We start from the raw sequence: 19,952 nt of genomic DNA, 5'->3' as shown, positions 1-19,952 counted from the left end.
ATAAAAATAAAATAAAAATAAAAATAAAATATGTTACCATAATACTTTTAGCCGTGAAAATCACATCTTTTTTATTGTTAATTAAATTAAAAATTATTTAATTATTTGTAATTAAATCAAATTTCATAGTATTATTATTAAACGTTGCTAGTATTTTTTTTAACTATTGTGATAGCTGTTTCGTCATTCAAAACTTGGTTGGTCAGATTTCCCGTCATTGTATTTATTTCAATGTTCCTTACCGGCCCATGGGGGAGCAGATTAGTAGGATTACATGAAATTTAACCTCCAATTTGATTTGAAAGTGTTTGAGCAAATAAATGTCTGCAGGGGTTGAATATTTGAACAAGATTTGAGTCCACTCACCCTAATCACACCGCGAGAACCTAATGAAGATAAGTAGAGTCAACACCAGCTCTTGTATGTGGGAATTTTCAGTTTGTGTTCTTCGCAGCAAGGATACAGGATACAAATAAACACATCCCCTCGTTTTTCACGTTTATTATTATCTTTAAAATACCATAATCTAAGGCTCTTCCGGATGTTTGAAAAATATTATTACATAAATTTAATCGTTTTATGGTGAATTCCATTGAAAACTATTATATTTGATTCGTACTTCATATTTCAGTGATAACGAACAATTCTTTTTATTATTTACTTATTGATAACAATGTTTGTTAGTAGGGGAAGTGTGCAGTTTAGCAATTTTTTTGAGGTGTCTAGTATGTTACTATTTTTTCATGAATTCCACAAACGTGTTTTTTTGACCATTCAATGTATGATTAATAGAATAAACCTTTACCGCAAATTTATTATTATCACCAATCGGCTTCGCTTCAGTCAAGCTTCGTCAAGGGTAGTAGAATTTAAAAAAATTCCAAAACTCTAATACGTAAAATTGTCTAAAATCGAAATGCTCTACTATCCTAACGCAAATACATTCAATTTTTCATCAATTTTCACACATAAATTCAAAGTTTTAATTCGCTTAATACCTAGTAGCTTTATAAACCCTTTCAGCACTGCGCTTTTGTTTCCACATATAGACCATATTTTATGCTTGATAACAATTTTAATAATTAGTTGAAAATATTTTGTTTTGGTTTTAGCTTACTTATTCAGATTTTTATTTTGTTATTTTTAAACCTCAAAGGGTTGTTTTATATTGGTATAAAAATAGAAGACACTAGGAATATACTTCACACAGGGCCAACCCTAAGCCCATAATTCGTGGATCGGCTCGCGGAAATTATTTCCATTTATACGGACCCTTAGGTGTTATGTTTTTATCAGCGCCTTGGTTTCCTTGGCAAGAGCTGCTCCAATTGCTCTTACACAGGACCGGCAATAAGCAAAATACGGGACTGTTTGTTTAACAAAATCAAGAGATATTAATTTTTTCTTCATGTTCCTGAGGAAGAACACTGGTATTGAAAGGGTTAAAAGCTTAGCTGACTAAATTAGATAGGCACCATGATGAAATTTTTGTGTGTTCCAAATCCTTTTTTTATTTAAATAATTCTTATGCAAGATTAATTAATTTGCCAACCCTAAATGCGTGCGACCGGAATAGCCGATGTTTTCCGGTCCCGTCGAGATGCCGCTCTCTGCTCTCATCTGATAAGATCCTCCGCTCTCCCATCTCTCTCTCCCCCTCCCCCCACCTGCCCCGGCGGAGACAGATCTTATAATACCGATCACGCAGAACCCCGCCTTGTTCCTGTGGGGCCGACACTGCTAATTTTCGCAAATACGCAGCTTAAAAGCACAAAAAGGGTCAAAGTTACCCTTTAGATTAGCAATTATTATTTATACAGTAGAATTCGGTTATAACGGTCGTGGCAATTACGATATCACCGCTGTAACGAGCTAAAATTCCACAATATGTATAGAGGATGTTTAGAGACATACTTGCCTTACTTTTGACATTATTTGGAGTAAAAAGAGCAAATTAAATTTTGGTCTCCGGTGACTTTTTTGACATTTTTCTTGAATAATATTTTTTCAAAATCAAACAACAAAAAACTCATCCACATTCAGTAACTCAATCGAGTAACCGCCCAATCCCTCACCCCGACCCTAGCAACAATCCAACCCTTACTCTTTTAAGGGATGTTTTTAGTTGAAAACAAAAATTTCACAGGAGACATTTTTTTAGGAATTTAATTTAAATTTTTTACTACAAATAATGTCAGAAATCACTGGTTAAAGTAAGTCAAGTGCGTCCCTTAACACTATGTATATATTAAAATAAATAAATTATTTGACACCTCCCTAGAGCGCCCGTGTCTAATATAGCATGTAAATATTTACCTAACCGCCGCACTTTTAATAGACACAGGTTATGGGAAAGACACTTCGTTTCAACTTAAGAGGAAGCTACAAGCCAAAAATGTGTATATTCTTGGTATACCTTATATCGTAGGTAATAGGCATTAAAATCACTTGACAAACGGAGTCTAGAAACGTTCGATTTCAAGCAAAAAAACGGTTTTTATTTATTTAGTAAATAATTTTATAAGAAAGCAAAAAAGTTAATCAAGTGAAACTGTCACAGATAATCTTAGCTATAATACTGTATTTTTTACGTTGTTTCCTTTATGGGTTCGTACATTTCTATCGATAAAAAATATTTATTGGTAGTTTGCAAGTAATTTAATTTTGTATTTATATTCTACTCAAGCGAAGCGATAGGAAAACATTCAATTTAACTAAAGCATATTTTTGGTGTTCACAATGTACCTACACCAATTCGTTATAAAGAATAATTGAAATAGTGATCTGGCATTAAGCTTCGCCTTAATTACTACAAGAAACAACTATTTACGTCGGAGAGAAAATAAAATTCCATTTTATTTATCAGTTAATGTCGTCAAAGTGGCGCAGTGGGAGCACACTGATAGAACAACTCATTTTTCTGTGCAGTAGAGATAGCAATTTGTCGATCTAAGGCAAATTTCGCAGATTTTATGACAAATTTACATTGTGCCCGATGGATAGCAAATGGTTAACATGGCCGACAATCTTACACAGGTAGTGCCAAATATGAATCCGTCCCTAACGGGGTAGGATATTCCCGCCCCTTTGTTTGTATAAATAATATAATTTTTGAATAATTTCTACTAACTGCTTTTCAGACCCAGCGACCCATTCACGTATTCAGAAATTGTGATGACAAATTTATTTAGTATATCAGGGAATCGACCTCGTTATAACAGTCAACAATTATATGTAGATAAGGTTGAACTAAAATATGGTTGTGTAATCGCTCATTATAACCGTGAACTCGCTATTGCCGTGATCGTTATAACCAATTTCAACTGTATATAAAAATTACACATATTTAGAAAGATGATCAGAAGCTGAAAAAATATTTTTACGGTATTTATAGTTTGTGAAAATATTCCATTAAGCGAAACAAGGTTTTGTCAGGACCAAATTCTGTTTTAACCTTAAACTTTTTAAAACAAATTTTAGAATTTATCACGTTCAAATATTAAGGAAAGCCTAATGAGATTTAGTTTAATTTGCTACTGTGTCATTTCACCAAGTCTGAATTCCGAGACTAGTCATCTAGTCTGGTGATCTGGAGAATTCTCCGTCATCAGGTCTGGGCGGCTGTCGGCTCGCGGCATCTCCCCGCGGTGTCGGTGTTTGGTTGGGGCTACAAAGGGACATTACTACAAGTCACCGCGGCTAATGATCGGATGATTCCGATTGATTTCAAATCATCGATATCGTTGGTGGGCCAACTTTCAATACTCTCCGTTAGGGGACTTGGCTTGCATCGCTTCCAGACGTTGTCAACTCATGATGATACCTGAAACCTATCTCTAAAACTTTTACCTTTGACATTAAACTTCATTATAGAACACGGAATAAATACGATTGAAAAAAAATGTTAAATTGTAAACTATATGTTTTTCAAGTGTTAAAAAAAATTGACTTATTGTTATAAGTTATAAAGCTTTTACGCAACGTTGTAATATTTAATAATTGAAGACGAATACAATATTAAAAAAAATATCAGTGAAAGATGTAACCAAAAAGCAGATAATAACAAGATAAAGGTCGCAACCAGGAATTGAACCAAGATCTGTCTTGCCAGTGGCAGCTAGTGACTTTTGAGTGTGATAGGGTGCTATGTTTGACAAATTCAAAACAGGCGTTCATGGACCAACGTTTGTCTTATAATGCAGAAATGCGTAAATGGTAGGATTTTTATGAATAGGTACGTGTTCCGACATTGAGCCAGTACATTGGGATTTTCCTAAAAGTTTATCAGGAAACCTATCAATTCATTCGTTAAGGGCCTGCAAACCCATTTTTAACATGATTCCAAATAATTTGAAGAGATTCTTAATAAATTAGCAATATTTTGCTTTCAGTTATTTTTCTCCGTGTACCAGATCTCATATTTCAATTTAAGAATAACTAGTAATTCTTCTTCAGTGTTCATAAAAAAATATTATACAGACTTATATTGCGTTACCATTTTTTGATTTTTCAAACTTAGACCAAACGGTTGAAGTTTATGTACAGTGTCTTGTGCTTTGCTTGTGCCTGATTGTGTACCTGTCGAAGCAGTTATTTTATATTAGGCTTTACATTTGGAATTTACTGCATTATTTCTTACTAAACGAAATAGTTCCTGATTTTAAATTTCCGGTAACAGCGATTACCTTTTCATCTGGTATTTCTGAAATTAATGTATCATTTAATGGTTATTATCATTTATATGTTTTAAATATATTAAGGCCCAGTAGTAAGCGTTCAAATATGGTTTGAAAGGGAGATATGTAAATACGAATGTTAGAGGGAACGCGCTAATATTAAAAAACGATAAAAATTAAAAAAAGCGAACATGTTGAAAATATTTAATATAACCCGACTCGTTTGAAATAGTTCAAAAATTTCTCGTCAAATGCGTTAGTTGCATATAAAGACACAATGTGAATTTTTTCATGCCTATGAGATATTAAATAACAGAACCAAAAGTGTTTTTAATAATTCTCGGATCTTACTTTACGTTTTTCTTTCCATTGTGGGAATTTCATATAATTATCGTTTGGGCATAACAAATGCTAAGATCAAAAATAACTTCTTTTTTAAACTTAAAAACTTAAGGAGTTGACGAGAAACTTCGGTCGGTAGAAATTGTGTATGCGAGGGCTTAAGCAATCCATTGAGTATATATAACTAGGGATAAACAACAAATTAATATTTGGGAACAATGAGATAAATTTGGGCCCCAAATACAGATTGTTTTGATTGAGAATCCATGTATTTCATGATTCAACGTCCAGTCATTAATCATTAAATCACTGGGCATTTACAATTAATATTTGATCTGTATTTATTAATCACCACCTATTAAAAAAATAATACCACAAAATTTTCCCATTCCAATGTTCACAAATTTACTTCTGCAATAAAAATATTATACCTCACCAAAATAAAATAATTCATTTCGCGAAATAGGCTCCACAATAGTAATATTAAATTTAACGTCGTCATAATACTATTAATTCGGAGTTTGTTTAGTCCGGGCCGGTAGACATGTTATTTATTTGGGTTATGGTGTATTTGGCGCCAGGTCAGATTCGGACCTCGCCTTAATTACATTGGCGACATCTGACACCGTAATATTTTTATAGTAATGTTGATGCACCTTTACTTTTAATTTTTTAACTTTCTGCGCACGGTGAGAATAGAATGCACTTTTGTGGACGCCAGATAAGAGAACACGATAAAATCTACTAAAGCGGTCAATTCATAATTCATCTAGAAAGTACATAATATATTATAGGACGTATATAAAACCATTTAATGAATTATATTGCGAACTTCATCGGTGGGGAAAAGAAAGGTTATTAATCATATCAATATTGCTAAGTTCACCAGCGGGAAAAAAGATTATTAATCAAATCAATATTGCGAAGTTCATCAGCGGGGAAAATAAAGGTTATTAATGATATCAATATTGCGAAGTTCATCAGCGGGGAAAAGAAATGTTATTAATATATTTTTCTATTTATTTTTTGTAAGAGAGCAAACTCTGCGATTGTGTGATATAAAATTAATTACACAAGCTTTTTAAATACCTGTTTTTGATATAATGATGTCGACTGATTTGAAGCTTCATCGAAATTCAGTGTTGACATTTAAATGTAATGCTTCATTTCAGGTAGTTGCTTCTCGCACTAATTTTATGTATAATTCTTGCTTCCAGAGATTGCATTGTGTGGGGGATGAGATTTGTTACGTCGACATATTTAATTTTAATAACATTGTATCTTTTGGTAAATATACATGCGTACATATGCAATTATCCTTAACTGCACATATTTATTGTTGTGATTATGGGATATATCCTTTACATTTATTTTTAAATTTATATACTTATGTAAGAGCCCGATTAGCTTCTTAATAAATATAAATAAATAAATTACTAATCAGTTAAAAGTTTTTTCATGGCGTCCTGCTGAAAATGTTAAAAAAATTCCCGTGTTTTATTTAGTCTAAACTATAAACCACTAATGCCCTGTTCATTATAATATCTGTTCCCGGTTTCCTTTTTAGTAAACGACTGCACAAACTAGTTTAGCAGACTCGAAAAATATGATTTAGAAACCTACTTACCTACGGAGAAAGCGATGTGCGATTTACAACAATTACAGAGGTTATCTTTAATTTAATCTTTACCATTTCTTAAGGGCGATGCACTACGTCGTGTAATATTTTAAATCAAGCCGTTATCAATAAAACCCCTTACGTGGATGGCGATAAGGTTTAAATTCCCGCTTAACACCATCCGCCTGTTTTGATTTATGCAAGAAAAAAACACAGCCAGAAAGTGCCTTTTATTTTGTGGATGTTCAGGCGTAAGTATTTTTTTTTTCCTTTCATTTTATAAATAACATAATTTGCCACATTATAAAATAAAATCATAACCGAAAATAGGTTCGTAAGTAGGAGATTTTGAACTTTAAAGCAGTTTTCATAGGCCTTTGCATTATTTTTTTCTGGGCTTATAAAAAGACTTATCTAAAAAATACTCGATTATTTCAAAGGCCAAGATGTATTCTACTCGCAGTATTTAATTAAAGCATTTGAAACATTTCAACACCAAATTTTCAAATCAAAAACACTTGATTTTGCATTACTGCGTATGGTATCGCCTTAACATATTTAACTGACCTTTTTATGGGAATACTTCACAAAAGTCCCAACTGTGAGACTGTGGCAATTGGGTATATTATGAGTCTAAAACGAGTGGGGAATAGGAGGGTGGAGAAGTGCTCTTCACCACATGATGGAAACCATTTCAAGAAACCTTCCGATTATAAATAATGATTTTTTTTTTTTTTATTTTTTTTTTTTTATATATTCAATAATATTGTAATTGGATTTATAAAAACAGTTTATTTTTAAACAAGTTCTGCTGTGTAATTATTACTACGCGTGACAGCTGTTTCGCCCTCTGAAGGCATTATCAAACTTAAATCATATAAAAATATTATTGAATATATAAAAAATAAAAAAATAAAATGTAGTTCTATAAATTAAACTTGATAACAATAAATAAATAATGATCTTTTACTAGGACAACACTGAGAGTTTCTTTCACTCTGGACTGTGTAGAATTAAATTTAAGAAAGGATGGAAAGGCTTGAGAACTTGAAAGAAATGAAATAGTTGGGGACCAGAGCAAATGGAGAAAAATGAGTACCTGATGGTGATTTATTTAAAACCACTTCAAACGGGACAGTAAGCCGCTGCCTGATCAAGAAATTTTCAAAGTCCCACTCTCCGATGTACTACATGGCACATATAATAGAATACGCATAGAAGAACATTTGATTAGGGACTTACTTCCATATCTTGCCCAGAGTCTTGCTGAGCTCGGCATTGTGCAACTGTGGGTACTGGTCCGCCAACTTGCGGCGAGCTGCCTGGGCCCAAACCATGAATGCGTTCATGGGCCGCTTCACGTGCAGTCGCCGCTTGTCGGATGAGGATCTGAAACAAATCAAAATAAAGGCATTAGTTGGAAATGAGTTCTAAATTTGGTCTCAATTTGGGAGGCGAGTATAAGTACCGCCGCCCAGGGATCCATTTATTGTATAACCAATACCTCTGCCATAGGTCACCTGACGGTGGATGCGTCTACCCTCCTGGAGAGGCGTGTTGATGGAGACTCTTTAACCTATCCAGCCAAACTCTCTGGACACATTGTCTTACGCCGCGGTGGAAGGGTTTTTTTTTTATTTATTTATCAATATAAAGTTTTTTTACATAAATTTTTCGACATCTGTCTCATTAGGGTACACCTGTGTCGAGACAGACGTATTCAGTTACTTAAAGATTACTTTCAAAGAGGCTATCATAATATTATTGAATCTATTATTTTATTTTGTACCTATGTGAATTGTTGTTACTGTTTATGTGTAATTTGGTTTACATATGTTTGTGATAGTGGGACGCCCAATACTTGTTATCCATTTCTTTATTTCATGTTTCAATTTGGTCATTGACTCTGTTTGTCTAATAGTGGCTGGTAGTATATTGTATAGTTTGCAAGCTATGTATTTAAAATGACTTTGCCCAAAGGTGGTTTTAGCAAAAGGAGTTTGGAGAAGTTCTTTGTTTTTGGCTCGGGTATTTTGTATCATATCACGTATCACATATTGTGGTATTGTATGGTTGGATTCACATGCCCGTCACTCTTGGACACGGACCCCCAGATTCCTACCTCACAAGAGTGTCCCTGCCTGTGCAGTGTACAGACAGGGGAACTATGTCACCACCCGGTTGGGCGGCGTTGTGAGGCGAAATAAGGTAGAGGCTGTAGGAAGGGATTTGTTAATGCGGGCCTTGAAGAGGCTCGGATTATAGGAGGGAGGAAAAACAGATGCCGGTAGCTCGTTCCACATACGAGCCGACTTACACAAAAACGAGTCGTAAAAACGGCCCGTTCTCATGAAGCCAACGTCAACCGTGAACGGGTGTTCCGTTCGTGTCCGTCGAGTTTCGCGCACGTGCACCGGTGCATCAGGAATCAATGCTGCTAGCTCTTTGGAGCAGGCTCCATTGAAATACCTGTAGAACAGACACAGCATGCCTACATTGCGTCTATGCATTAGAGAAGGCAATCAGTCTGTTAACAACGGATTGTCAATCAGACGGATCGCTCTCCTTTGCACAGATTCAAGCAGGTTTATTAAGTATTTTGGGGCACCAGCCCAAAGGTGGCTCCCAAATTCAATAGTTGGGCGGACTTGAGACTTGTACAGGGTCAGCAGCTGGTCACTGTTGAATAATCTCCTAGCCCTGTACAAGACGCCCAACTTTTTGGAGGCCTTTGGAGAGAAGACAGGGCATCTATAAAGATCACATAGGTCCTGAGGGATATAATAATGCGTGAAGTAAATATAAAAATAACTAATTTTTTTTTATTTTTTATTATTTATTCAGTGAATTTTATGAATTACAATTTTAGTTTTTATGAATTACAATTTTAACTATGTTTTGCTTTTCATCTTTTGATATAGAAATTACCGCACAAGAGTCGCAACTCCAATGGGGGTGATATCCCGTATTGGGCTATGTAGTTAGGCTTAAGGCAATAGATAGGTGAAGGTTGCTAGTTACCTGGATATTACATTAAAAATACCGTGCAATATGTGCATTGTTTCGAAGGTGTGACTGGTTTCCGAATGAATTCTCAGTCTAGCGAGTGTATACTAACAGGCAATGTAGTCACAATTTTATTTATAAAAAGAGTTTATTTTAAAGCATTTGTATTCATCGTGAATTTCGTGAGAACCTCATTCGGTTTCTGTCCTCACAAACAAACCTGCAAAAGAAATAATTCGGAATTATTGGAATTCATTAGGTCTAACAAGTCATGAAGCTATTTTCCGCAAGGATGGACAGAGAGGATATTCCACCTGTATTAATTACTGGCTATTGGCACACACATCTTTCTACGTTCACTTTCAGAAATTGTGTCATACATATCCTTCTGTTAGGTATATCTATTCACGACTGAAATCAAGAACCTACCCATTTGATTCGCTTGATCATGGCGTATGAAATTCACACATAAAGGGCATACTATTTTTACAAAAATAGCTTTTCATAACTTTATGATATTTTCACGATATTAATTGAAATAATTCAATTAAGAGTGCCCATCAGAAAAACAAACAAAACCACACAGAAAACAAATCTCAATACAACACTAACTCAAAACTAAACGCATTTATTCACCGAATTTTTAACATTTTTCGTACAGTAAATTCGACTTATTTAACATCTAAAATGAATAAATAACATTCACACAATACATATTACTATACACACACTACATAACTCCCACTATCCCATCCCCTCAGGCTATTGTAACTCTTTTATATTCATTAAAATTAAGATACATCAGTGATATTTACAACAATTATACATATTTTACAATTCATTTTAAAATATTAAAACTGTTGGTTTTAATAAAATAAAACATAATAAAAAAATAACATATGTATAACATCCTCGGCGTCTTTGACTTCTTCATTCATTCATTTTCGGGAGTGAGATTGGTGTCAATTGTCCACCATAACTGCCGTATGCTAAAAGATGTATACTCTTAATCTTTTGTTCATTTTTAGAAAAACATCAATCGTGATTCAATCTTCCAAAAACCAGAAAACATCAATTTTCCGCCCAAATATTTACAACTCGAACGAATAATCATCAACTCAAAAGATCGGTATTAATTCTCTCGACGTGCACCCTTTGATTCCGAAACGTTTTGTAAGAAGTCAAGAATGTCGCGTATGCGTGAAATATAAATAATGGCTGTGATGACTCTTTCTCGAGCAATCACACACGCAATTCGTCAAGCACTCAACGGCACCGAGCGGCACCGGGTACACATCGTGTCGCATCGACTGAATCGGCTCAGAGGTGATCACCAGAGCGCATTTAATGAGCCCCGCCACATGTGAACACATAAAAAGTCGTTCCGCTTCACTTTTTTAGAGTCGAGGGAAAAAAAAAACAAAAGTGAAATCGTCGCCATTTGTACCTCATTCCTTATGTCCCGAGTAATGGCTTGAGTTCTAATCGTTTGCCATCATCAGAATTTAAAGTAAATATTAGGAAACCCTTTATTACCACCTCTCGACAGTTAAGGGTTCTTTTTTACTACCTTTCGACAGTCAAGAGTTGGTGAGTTGTTATGGTTAAAAAATGGTATTTTTCACTTTTTTTTTAACTTAAAATCAATAATATAAGAACTTAATATAATTAAATTAAATTAATTATAAGAAAAAAATAAGTAAATATAAATGAACGTAGAACTCCATTTAATTTACTTTAATTTAATTTAATTAAAATCAAATTTAATAATATAATTATTGTATAATATTATATTATTACATTTGATTTTAATTAAATTAAAAAATATATTAAATGGAGTTCTACGAATTAAACACAAAAACAATAAATAAATAGGTATTTTCTGTTTTATGTTCACTACTTTACACAGGAGGTCCTTGAGGGAAATAATTTTTTCGGGGCCTATGTCGTCTTTGGGGATGCTGCGAAGAGTATTTTTGAGGTGAGCAAGGAGTGAGCATGGATCTCAAAAAGACCCATGTTGTAGGAGGTTTGTTGAGTCAGTCGAGCTGTTGAAATCAAGAACGAGTAGTAGAGCCCCATTCTCTTCTGACAAATGTCAACCGTATACAAATGTAGAGCGCGCGTTTGGCTGGCTATGCACCGGTACCGAAGGGATCAATGACGCTAGTTCCTCGGAGCAACTTCCATTGAAATACCGGTAGAACAAGGACAGCATTCCCACCTGACACCTGTACCCTAAAGATTGTACCTAATCCGTTTGTCAAGGTAGGGGATTCTATCAAACGGACCGCTCATTTCTACACAGAATCAAAGATTTTATCAAGTAAAATTGAGCTCCAGAAAAGAGGTGGCTGCCGAATTCAACAGTGGGCGCACTTGTCAAAAACTTTCCTTGTTATACGAAAATTTCCTTGAAAACAATTCCGGGGTATTAGGGGCCTAGTACGCGGCCAAGTTTGGACGGGTTGTTTCGGAGAATTTGAACAATTCTTCAAATTTAAAAGTTAATTTTCTGTGAAAGATTTTTTCAAGTTCTGTTAGTATTTCAGTTCTGTCAAGCAACTAGCCTATAATGATATAATAATAAAACTTGACTAGGACTTTTACAGAACCCGAAAATGTTCAATTGTTCAAATTCTCCGAAACAACCCGTCCTAAGATTGTATGAGAATATTTAAACAAGTTTAAAGTCACTTGTACCTAACTTGTTATTTAATTTCTAAAATGTGTGGAAACGCTATTATGCCATGTCATGTCGATACTAGTTCCTAGCTAGGCAGCTTGCCTGTTCTAAGGAACCAAATGCTCGCTATGAAAAATACTTTATTAAAGCTATCTAGTTTTTACTAAGTGCGTCAATATTGATAACTTTAGGTGATATTATTTAAGAGAATCAGTTCTGACTCTCCTGTACTCAAGCAAATCAACCATTTAGTTATTAATGGAATGGAATATGTCTGGATAATTTCAAGTGACTTAAAAAAAATATAATGATCAGATTCCTTTCTACCTGAGCCAATCAACCATTTAACTGAAGGAATACATACGTATTTAAAATTTGTGATAATATGTAGTTATATTGTTAATATTTCGGCCATTCGATATAATGATACACCCTACACATTGGTTTATTACATTCAACACACGGAAGTTGTAAATGTAAAGGATTGCAGTCAAATTGAAAAAAGCAGTATTTCTTAGACCCCCCAAACACAAAATGCATTATTTACAACGAAGATCAGATCTCCTTCATGTTAAGAGATTGCAATTTTGTTTATACATAGTTTAACGACATGAGCTTTTGAGTGCAGAGGGTAATCTGGATGCGTCGAGTCTATGATGCTAATGCTATTTCGTATGGGTGGTGTGCTATATAATATATTGTGTGCCTACTTGTTTAGTTGTTATTGACTCACGGAAACCAAACATTTCCAATTTAATGTCTGACTGTTAAAGTTGATTTATGCTTGTGGCGACACAGAAACATAATATTCCCTCCATTTTATGATTACTCTGCATTTGAAGCTAGAATTGAGAAAAGTTGTATAAAATTCTACCACGAGAACTCAGCTCAAATGACGTGAAATATAAATTATGTTAGAGTGGAGTATCTAAAATGTTTTTGTTTATATTTTAAAGAGCCCTCGTGAATCAAACACAATTCAAAGGTTGACAGTGCTTTTAAAATTTAAAAAAAAGTCTAAATTCGTATGAATTATAATCCCAGCAGAGATGTGTAGTTGTGTAGGCATATGATTACAATTACAATTACAACTATTACATTCTTTGAATTTTCACAATTCTTGAGTCAACGTTTTAGACATTCTTGCGGCGCAAAGAGATGAATTCACAGCTTAGAACTGACTAAATCAATTTTTTTTCCTCCGCTACGTATCTCACTAGGGAATTCCTGTGTGGAGATAAGAAGTTTTACAATTATATTCAATCAAATAAGTACATCACATAACACATACACAGATAAATCACATCGAATATTGTATTTCTTTCAAAAAATTTTATCTTCATTCATGAGGTACTAATTTAGTTTTTTGCTTGGTTGTTCGTCCTCGTGGATTTTGGTTAAATTAACTCGATAATTTTCAAAATTCGAACTGATTGAATGAAGAATAATTCAGACAAGCGATAATGTTCGAACCTACCTATAACATTATTAAATTTATTATTTTATTTTAATTAATTATTATTTAAATCACTTTATTTTATTTAATAATTATTCATATTATTTATTTTTTATTAAAAAATACAAACATAAAAATATGTTCTTTAATAATTAATTTTTTTTTTAAATTATTATTCGATATTTTTTGAAAGGTGTATTTATTTTGATTAAATTTCCTACAGATTCCGTGATTTTTCAAGTTTACTAAAGGTGTTCATTCGAAAGGTAAATTTCTGATCGTCCCTCTAATTAATATAAATATATTATCAAAGTGAATTTTTATTTTTGAAATGATCCTGAGGGCGCCAAATAGCCTTGTCGGATGATCTATATAAATAAAAATTAATTTCTCTTTGTTTGTGCCTTATATACTCAAAAACTACTGAACCGATTTCTTTGAATATTTCAAAGTTTGTTCTTATTAGTTCCAGGAGTGTTTAGAGAGCAGTTTGAATGGCAGAAGAAGTCGGTGACGCCCGAGGAAGGCATGGTGTTATATATAAATATAACACAGATTTTTAACTTTGTTTATAATCAGAAAATCAAAAACTACGGGACCTATAACAAGATTTTAATGTTGCATTATTTTGAATATGAGCATTCAAGCACTGTATTACAAGTAATTAATAAAGTCTACATTATTTGTTTCCTTGTCAACATGCGATGGATAGGAGCGACTAATTGAAGTGACGGGTGGTGGTACAGAGCCAGCTGCCTGTTGCTGAAGTCACAGATCCCAGACACACACTACTGCTCTGGCTAGAGATGAAACTCAAACACTTATGACGCTAATATGACATAAAGCTGCCAGCTCGTGTTTACAACTCCGCTGATGTATCTCTCATTAAATGTTCGAGAGCTTTCGTCCGTCCGGTGCCTACAACTTACAATTTACGTATTTTATAATTTTTTTCTTCTCGCTACTTCTCAGAGCTCGGAAATTCAGGGAATGTTTCGCGGTAAGCAATTACTGACAGCATTATATAAATTGCTAGTAAAGATGGTTATTTAATATACCATCCAGAAAGCTTATATATTTAAGATTATGTAGATATACATATACATTTTGAAAGCTTTCGGTAACATTGCAGAGCATCAAAATATTAAAGAAATTTTACACCATTTTCCATATGGGATGTCTTTTCATGGATTTGATTACTGTACAGTTTAAGATGGCGGACGTAACTTAGAAATTCTGGGACTAACTACCATATGTATTCTTCTTTGCCCAGAATACTAATGGAGGGAAACAATTATACCAAGTCAGTGGACATCTTCAATTTATCTTTAAACAAATATGAAATGTTGTTAATGAAGCAATTCAGTTATGTACAATAAATAATATATATTTCTTAATATTCTCATATATGAGCCCCGAATAAGGGCGTTAATAAATAAATAAATAAATAAGTAACTATGTATATTGTGTAGACATGTTGCATTATTGTTTCGTTTTGTATTAGAAAAATGTAAAACATGTTTATTACTGATTGTCAACGAGTATGACTGTTCGCCGTTCGGAATTTCGCGTGCATTTTGACTGAGGATCGAACTGTCCTCCCCTGGGACTGGATTCAACCACGTTAACAACTGAGCCAAATCCCGATTGGGTAGGACCGTTATCTATTTCGTATATTAACTGCTGTAATGTCACCCAATTTCAGATAAGTTCGCGTGTATATGCGTGATTGCTAGAATCGCCAAAAGTTGATTGAATGCATTGTCATCTACATCAAGTCTATCCGCCGAGTTTCAAAGCGATCGGATGTTTTACTTCCAAGTTTCGTTTCACTCATGCTTTCATTAAAGAAATCGAACTTTGTCAAAAGCTTTGGAAAAACAGTGAAGGTATTTCAAATCCACCTGATGAGGCAAGGGATACAATTATATAATTTTTATAAATGATTAAGGCGATGCACTACGTCATGTAGTATTTTAAATTGAGCTGCTATCAATAACAACCCTTACGTAGATGGCGATAAGGTTTAAATTCCCGCTTAACACCATCCGCCTGTTTTGATTTATGCAAGAAAAAAACATGGCCAAAAAGTGCCTTTTATTTTATTTTGTGGATGTCCAGGCATAAATATTTAATTTTTTTTTGATCATTTTATAAATTACTTAATTTTCCACATTATACAATAAAATTATAACCGAAAATCGGTTCGAAAGTATGAGATTTTGAACATTAAAACAGTTTTCATACGATTTACACATTATTTTTTTAAGGGCTTTTAAAAAGACTTATTTAAAAAATACTCGATTATTTCAAAGGTCAAGATGTATTCTACTCGCAATATTTAATTAAAGCATCTGAAACATTTCTAGGCGACCAAATGTTCAAACCAAAAACACATGATTTTGCATTACTACGTAAGGCATCGCCTTAAGTTACCTACATAGAGTAGATCTACCTTTCTACCTGTGATAAAGTCAGGCTGAATGTGTGCAAATATATCACTGATTTGTATTATAATGACTCTTGGGACTAACGAGTCTAAGAGTTTGGGAGTAACGTACAATATACAATACATAATGGTCTGCAGTTTGATACATCGCTTTTATCTCCCTATTTGTGGATAGGTGTTCTGGAAAACACCCTGATGACAGCGACTTGTTAAATAGTATAAATAATGGGTAAGCCACGCTCAATATATCGGAGAAAAACCATAATTTAATGTATACATAATTTTACCATTATAACTGTATCTACATACATTGAATGCCATAGAAATGAGATCCCCGAGCTGTGTGTGTGGTAAAAACATGTATGATTGTGAGACAAATGTGGAGATTCGCAAGGCTGATGTAAGCGTAGTGAGTAAGATTAAGAAAGGGAGGCTTTGACGATTTGGGCGTATAAACCGAATGAGCGAAAAAAGGAGTGTAAGGAAAATATATGACGCACAAGGAAGACATGGCACGATCAAGTGAATCAGACACTTGAGTCGGGCCATGTCAAGAGTCAGAATAATAGAAGATTATGTATGAGGCGATGTATGAATGTGTGTGTGCCAAGACCGAGTTGTTTGGCGGTCCGTCCTCTCTGCATACCTCTGCGGGGAGAAGAAGAAAAGCAATTAGTCGCAATATCCAGCTGAAGGCGAGGCTTAATGCTAAATCACTATTTTGACTAATCTTTATAACGAATTGGTGAACATTATGAATACCAAAAAATATGCTTTAGATAAATTGAAGGTTTTCCTATCGCTTCGCTTGAGTAGAATACAAATAAAAAAATAAATTACTCAATAAAAAATATAATTGTAAACTATTAAAAAAAAAATCAATAGAAATGTATGAAGGCATAAAGGAAACAACTTTTAAAAATACAGTATTAAAGCTAAGATCATCTGTGACAGTTTCACTTGATCAACTTTTTTGCTTTCTTATAAAATTATTTACAAAATATCGAACGTTTCTAGACTTCGTTTGTCAAGCGATTTCAATGCCTATTACCTACGATATAAGGTATACCAAGAATATACACATTTTTGGCTTGTAGCTTCCTCTGAATGCGGAGAGCGGAAGTAGATTATAATCTTAGCTGTAGAAAGAGGAAGACACCTTATTTCTACTTCCTGTATCAGTTTGACGACAGCGGATTTAGTTTAGTGGGACATTAATGTTATGTCTCACGGATATAGAATCAAAGAAACGCACCAACTGCAAGTACTTGATCAACGTACATCTGGTCATCGCGATATATTTGCATCGCAGTAGTTGCAAATATTTAGTAGTCGTCTGAGAAAATAATAAGTTTGAATTTATTAATTACGTTTGGATTAATAACGTTGTTGTCTCGTCAACCGCTAAAAACGTGCACGGAGAAAAATGAGTATTCCTAATTTATTAAAAATCTCTAAAAATTATTGGTTATCCGGTTTAAAACCGGATTGCAGGCTATTTCCTAATAAGCTTTTAGTATATTTATAACGATTCCATGATAACTCAACACAGTGACAATTCAACACACTTTTAAAAAGTGATCTAAAGTCATTAGAAGCGATGAAAAAAATATTTTTTTAACCTAACCCAACCTAACCTAACTTACTTAACCCAGTTAATAAAGTTTGTGATTCATAGCTTTCCATGACTTTATATAACTTTTTAGAGATGTAATGAATTATCATTGTGTTGTCTTTGTCTTTGTCTTTGTTTTTATTTTCTGTTTTTGTTTATGTATTTTGTTACAGATGACACTCATAAACTTCACTTTGACTTTGGTTCAAGATTTTGCTTATGATAGCCTGCGATAAGCGAGCCCTAAGGGTCTGAGACAGAGGTGTGAAATCGTCGGATCACGACAATAGAAAGAATGTATTGGAGCCAGGAAGGAGTCTGAAAGGGTCGAGAGGATGCACTAGGTGGCATGAAAGGCTGGGAGGTGACTGGAGAGACTAAGGTAAACTAGGATGAGGTGATTTTGCACAGCGGTGCTGCCAAGGTCTGTTATCTATGTGAGGATATTGTGTCGGCGCTCTTTATTGGCAGCAGACACATGTCAGCGCTATATTAGCGGCGGACACATGCCTGAACGGATGACGAGCCTCGTGCTGGCACAGTTGGTGGACGGGGTAGTCTCTCTCCCTGCAGCAGCTGGTACAGTTCCTTCGCTACCTAGGACTCTTGCAGCAGAGTCTCCATCTTCTGTCTTCGTCGAGCGTCACAGCGGTGCTGCCAAGGTTTGTTGTCTATGTGAGGATGTTGTGTCAGCGCTCTTTATTGGCAGCAGATACATGTCAGCGCTATATTAGCGGCGGACACATGCCTGAACGGATGACGAGCCTCGTGCTGGCACAGTTGGTGGACGGGGTAGTCTCTCTCCCTGCAGCAGCTGGTACAGTTCCTTCGCTACCTAGGACTCTTGCAGCAGAGTCTCCATCTTCTGTCTTCGTCGAGCGTCACAGCGGTGCTGCCAAGGTTTGTTGTCTATGTGAGGATGTTGTGTCAGCGCTCTTTATTGGCAGCAGATACATGTCAGCGCTATATTGGCGGCAGACACATGCCTGAACGGATGACGAACCTCGTGCTGGCACAGTTGGTCTAAATAACAAATGTAGATCCTAGGAAATAAATTGTACAGCGCCCTTGAGGTGATTTTTCACAAAAACGGCGCTATACAAATTATCCAATTATTATTATTATTATTATTATTATAATTTATCCGGTCACCATTTCTAACATATCGTTCGCACGCTAATGTAGAAGGCTTACAAACATATGCAAAAAGTTTTGCTTCGGAATACTGGCAAATAGAATTCTTAAATAATATTCTAGTTATAACTCTTATAGTGATTTTTTTGGGGGTTTTATGCCGTGTTGCGCTACCTCCTTCTTTAGGGAACGTTTTGGACAGTATGCAGTGTCCATCAGGGCAGATGTGTAATCCATGATTTTGTCCATCACTGCAATGTTGTCCGAAACGTTGGCTAAAGAAGGAGGTAGCGCAACACGGTATAATACCCCAAAACAACTCACGATAATAATTTAAAATCTCAAATCATACCTAGTTATAAGGGGCCGTTCAAGTATTATGTAAGCACTATATGGGTGCAGGGGGGGTCTTTGCTTTGCTTATTTTTGATGACATGGGGGGGTGGGGGGGGTCGAGATAGTGATTACGTCAGCACTGCTCTGCAGTAGTTTTTTATTTTTACACATTGGCAACCCACACATTGTCTATGTTTGAAAACCGAATACATATTCGGGGATTCCCACAAATAATTAATACGTTTAGGTACTCGCTTAGAAGCGAATGGGGGAATTACCGCGCGATACTCACTTGTTAAAATTTCTTCCATCAATCTATTGTTTCGTTTCAGTACGATTGACGATTTGACGTGTTGTAAGCAAATCAAAGCAAGTTAATATTTGTGTTACCGTTGATCCTCTTTCGCCAAAGTTGAATTGTTTATAAAACAGAATACATTAACAGAAAAATGCATATAGGTACCAATTTTTACGTAAGCATGGGAGGGGGGGGGGGTAAGATCTTTGCTTACTTTTGGTGACAAGGGGGAAGAGGGGGTAAATAATTGTAATAAATTTGCTTACGTAATACTTGAACGGCCCCTAATACTTCTTTATAGAAACGGTTTGGTTTTAGTAAGTCCTTACGAGAAAT

General features: G+C 34.7%; 1 protein-coding gene across 1 annotated transcript in view; it reads right to left on the bottom strand.

Moving 5' to 3' along the window:
* Positions 1 to 19,952, bottom strand: part of LOC149422679 (uncharacterized) — a 58,199-nt gene that overhangs the window by 14,249 nt on the left and 23,998 nt on the right. The window contains exon 2 of the mRNA XM_089633906.1: positions 7,879 to 8,025. Within this exon, the coding sequence (XP_089490032.1) occupies positions 7,879 to 8,025 (147 nt within the window). The remainder of the gene's footprint in view (positions 1 to 7,878; positions 8,026 to 19,952) is intronic.

Source organism: Hesperophylax consimilis, chromosome 7 (assembly GCF_061612785.1).
Source record: "Hesperophylax consimilis isolate HC1 chromosome 7, BYU_Hcon_1.0, whole genome shotgun sequence".
NCBI classification, from domain to species: domain Eukaryota; kingdom Metazoa; phylum Arthropoda; class Insecta; order Trichoptera; family Limnephilidae; genus Hesperophylax; species Hesperophylax consimilis.
This window is presented reverse-complemented; position numbering and strand designations above follow the sequence as displayed.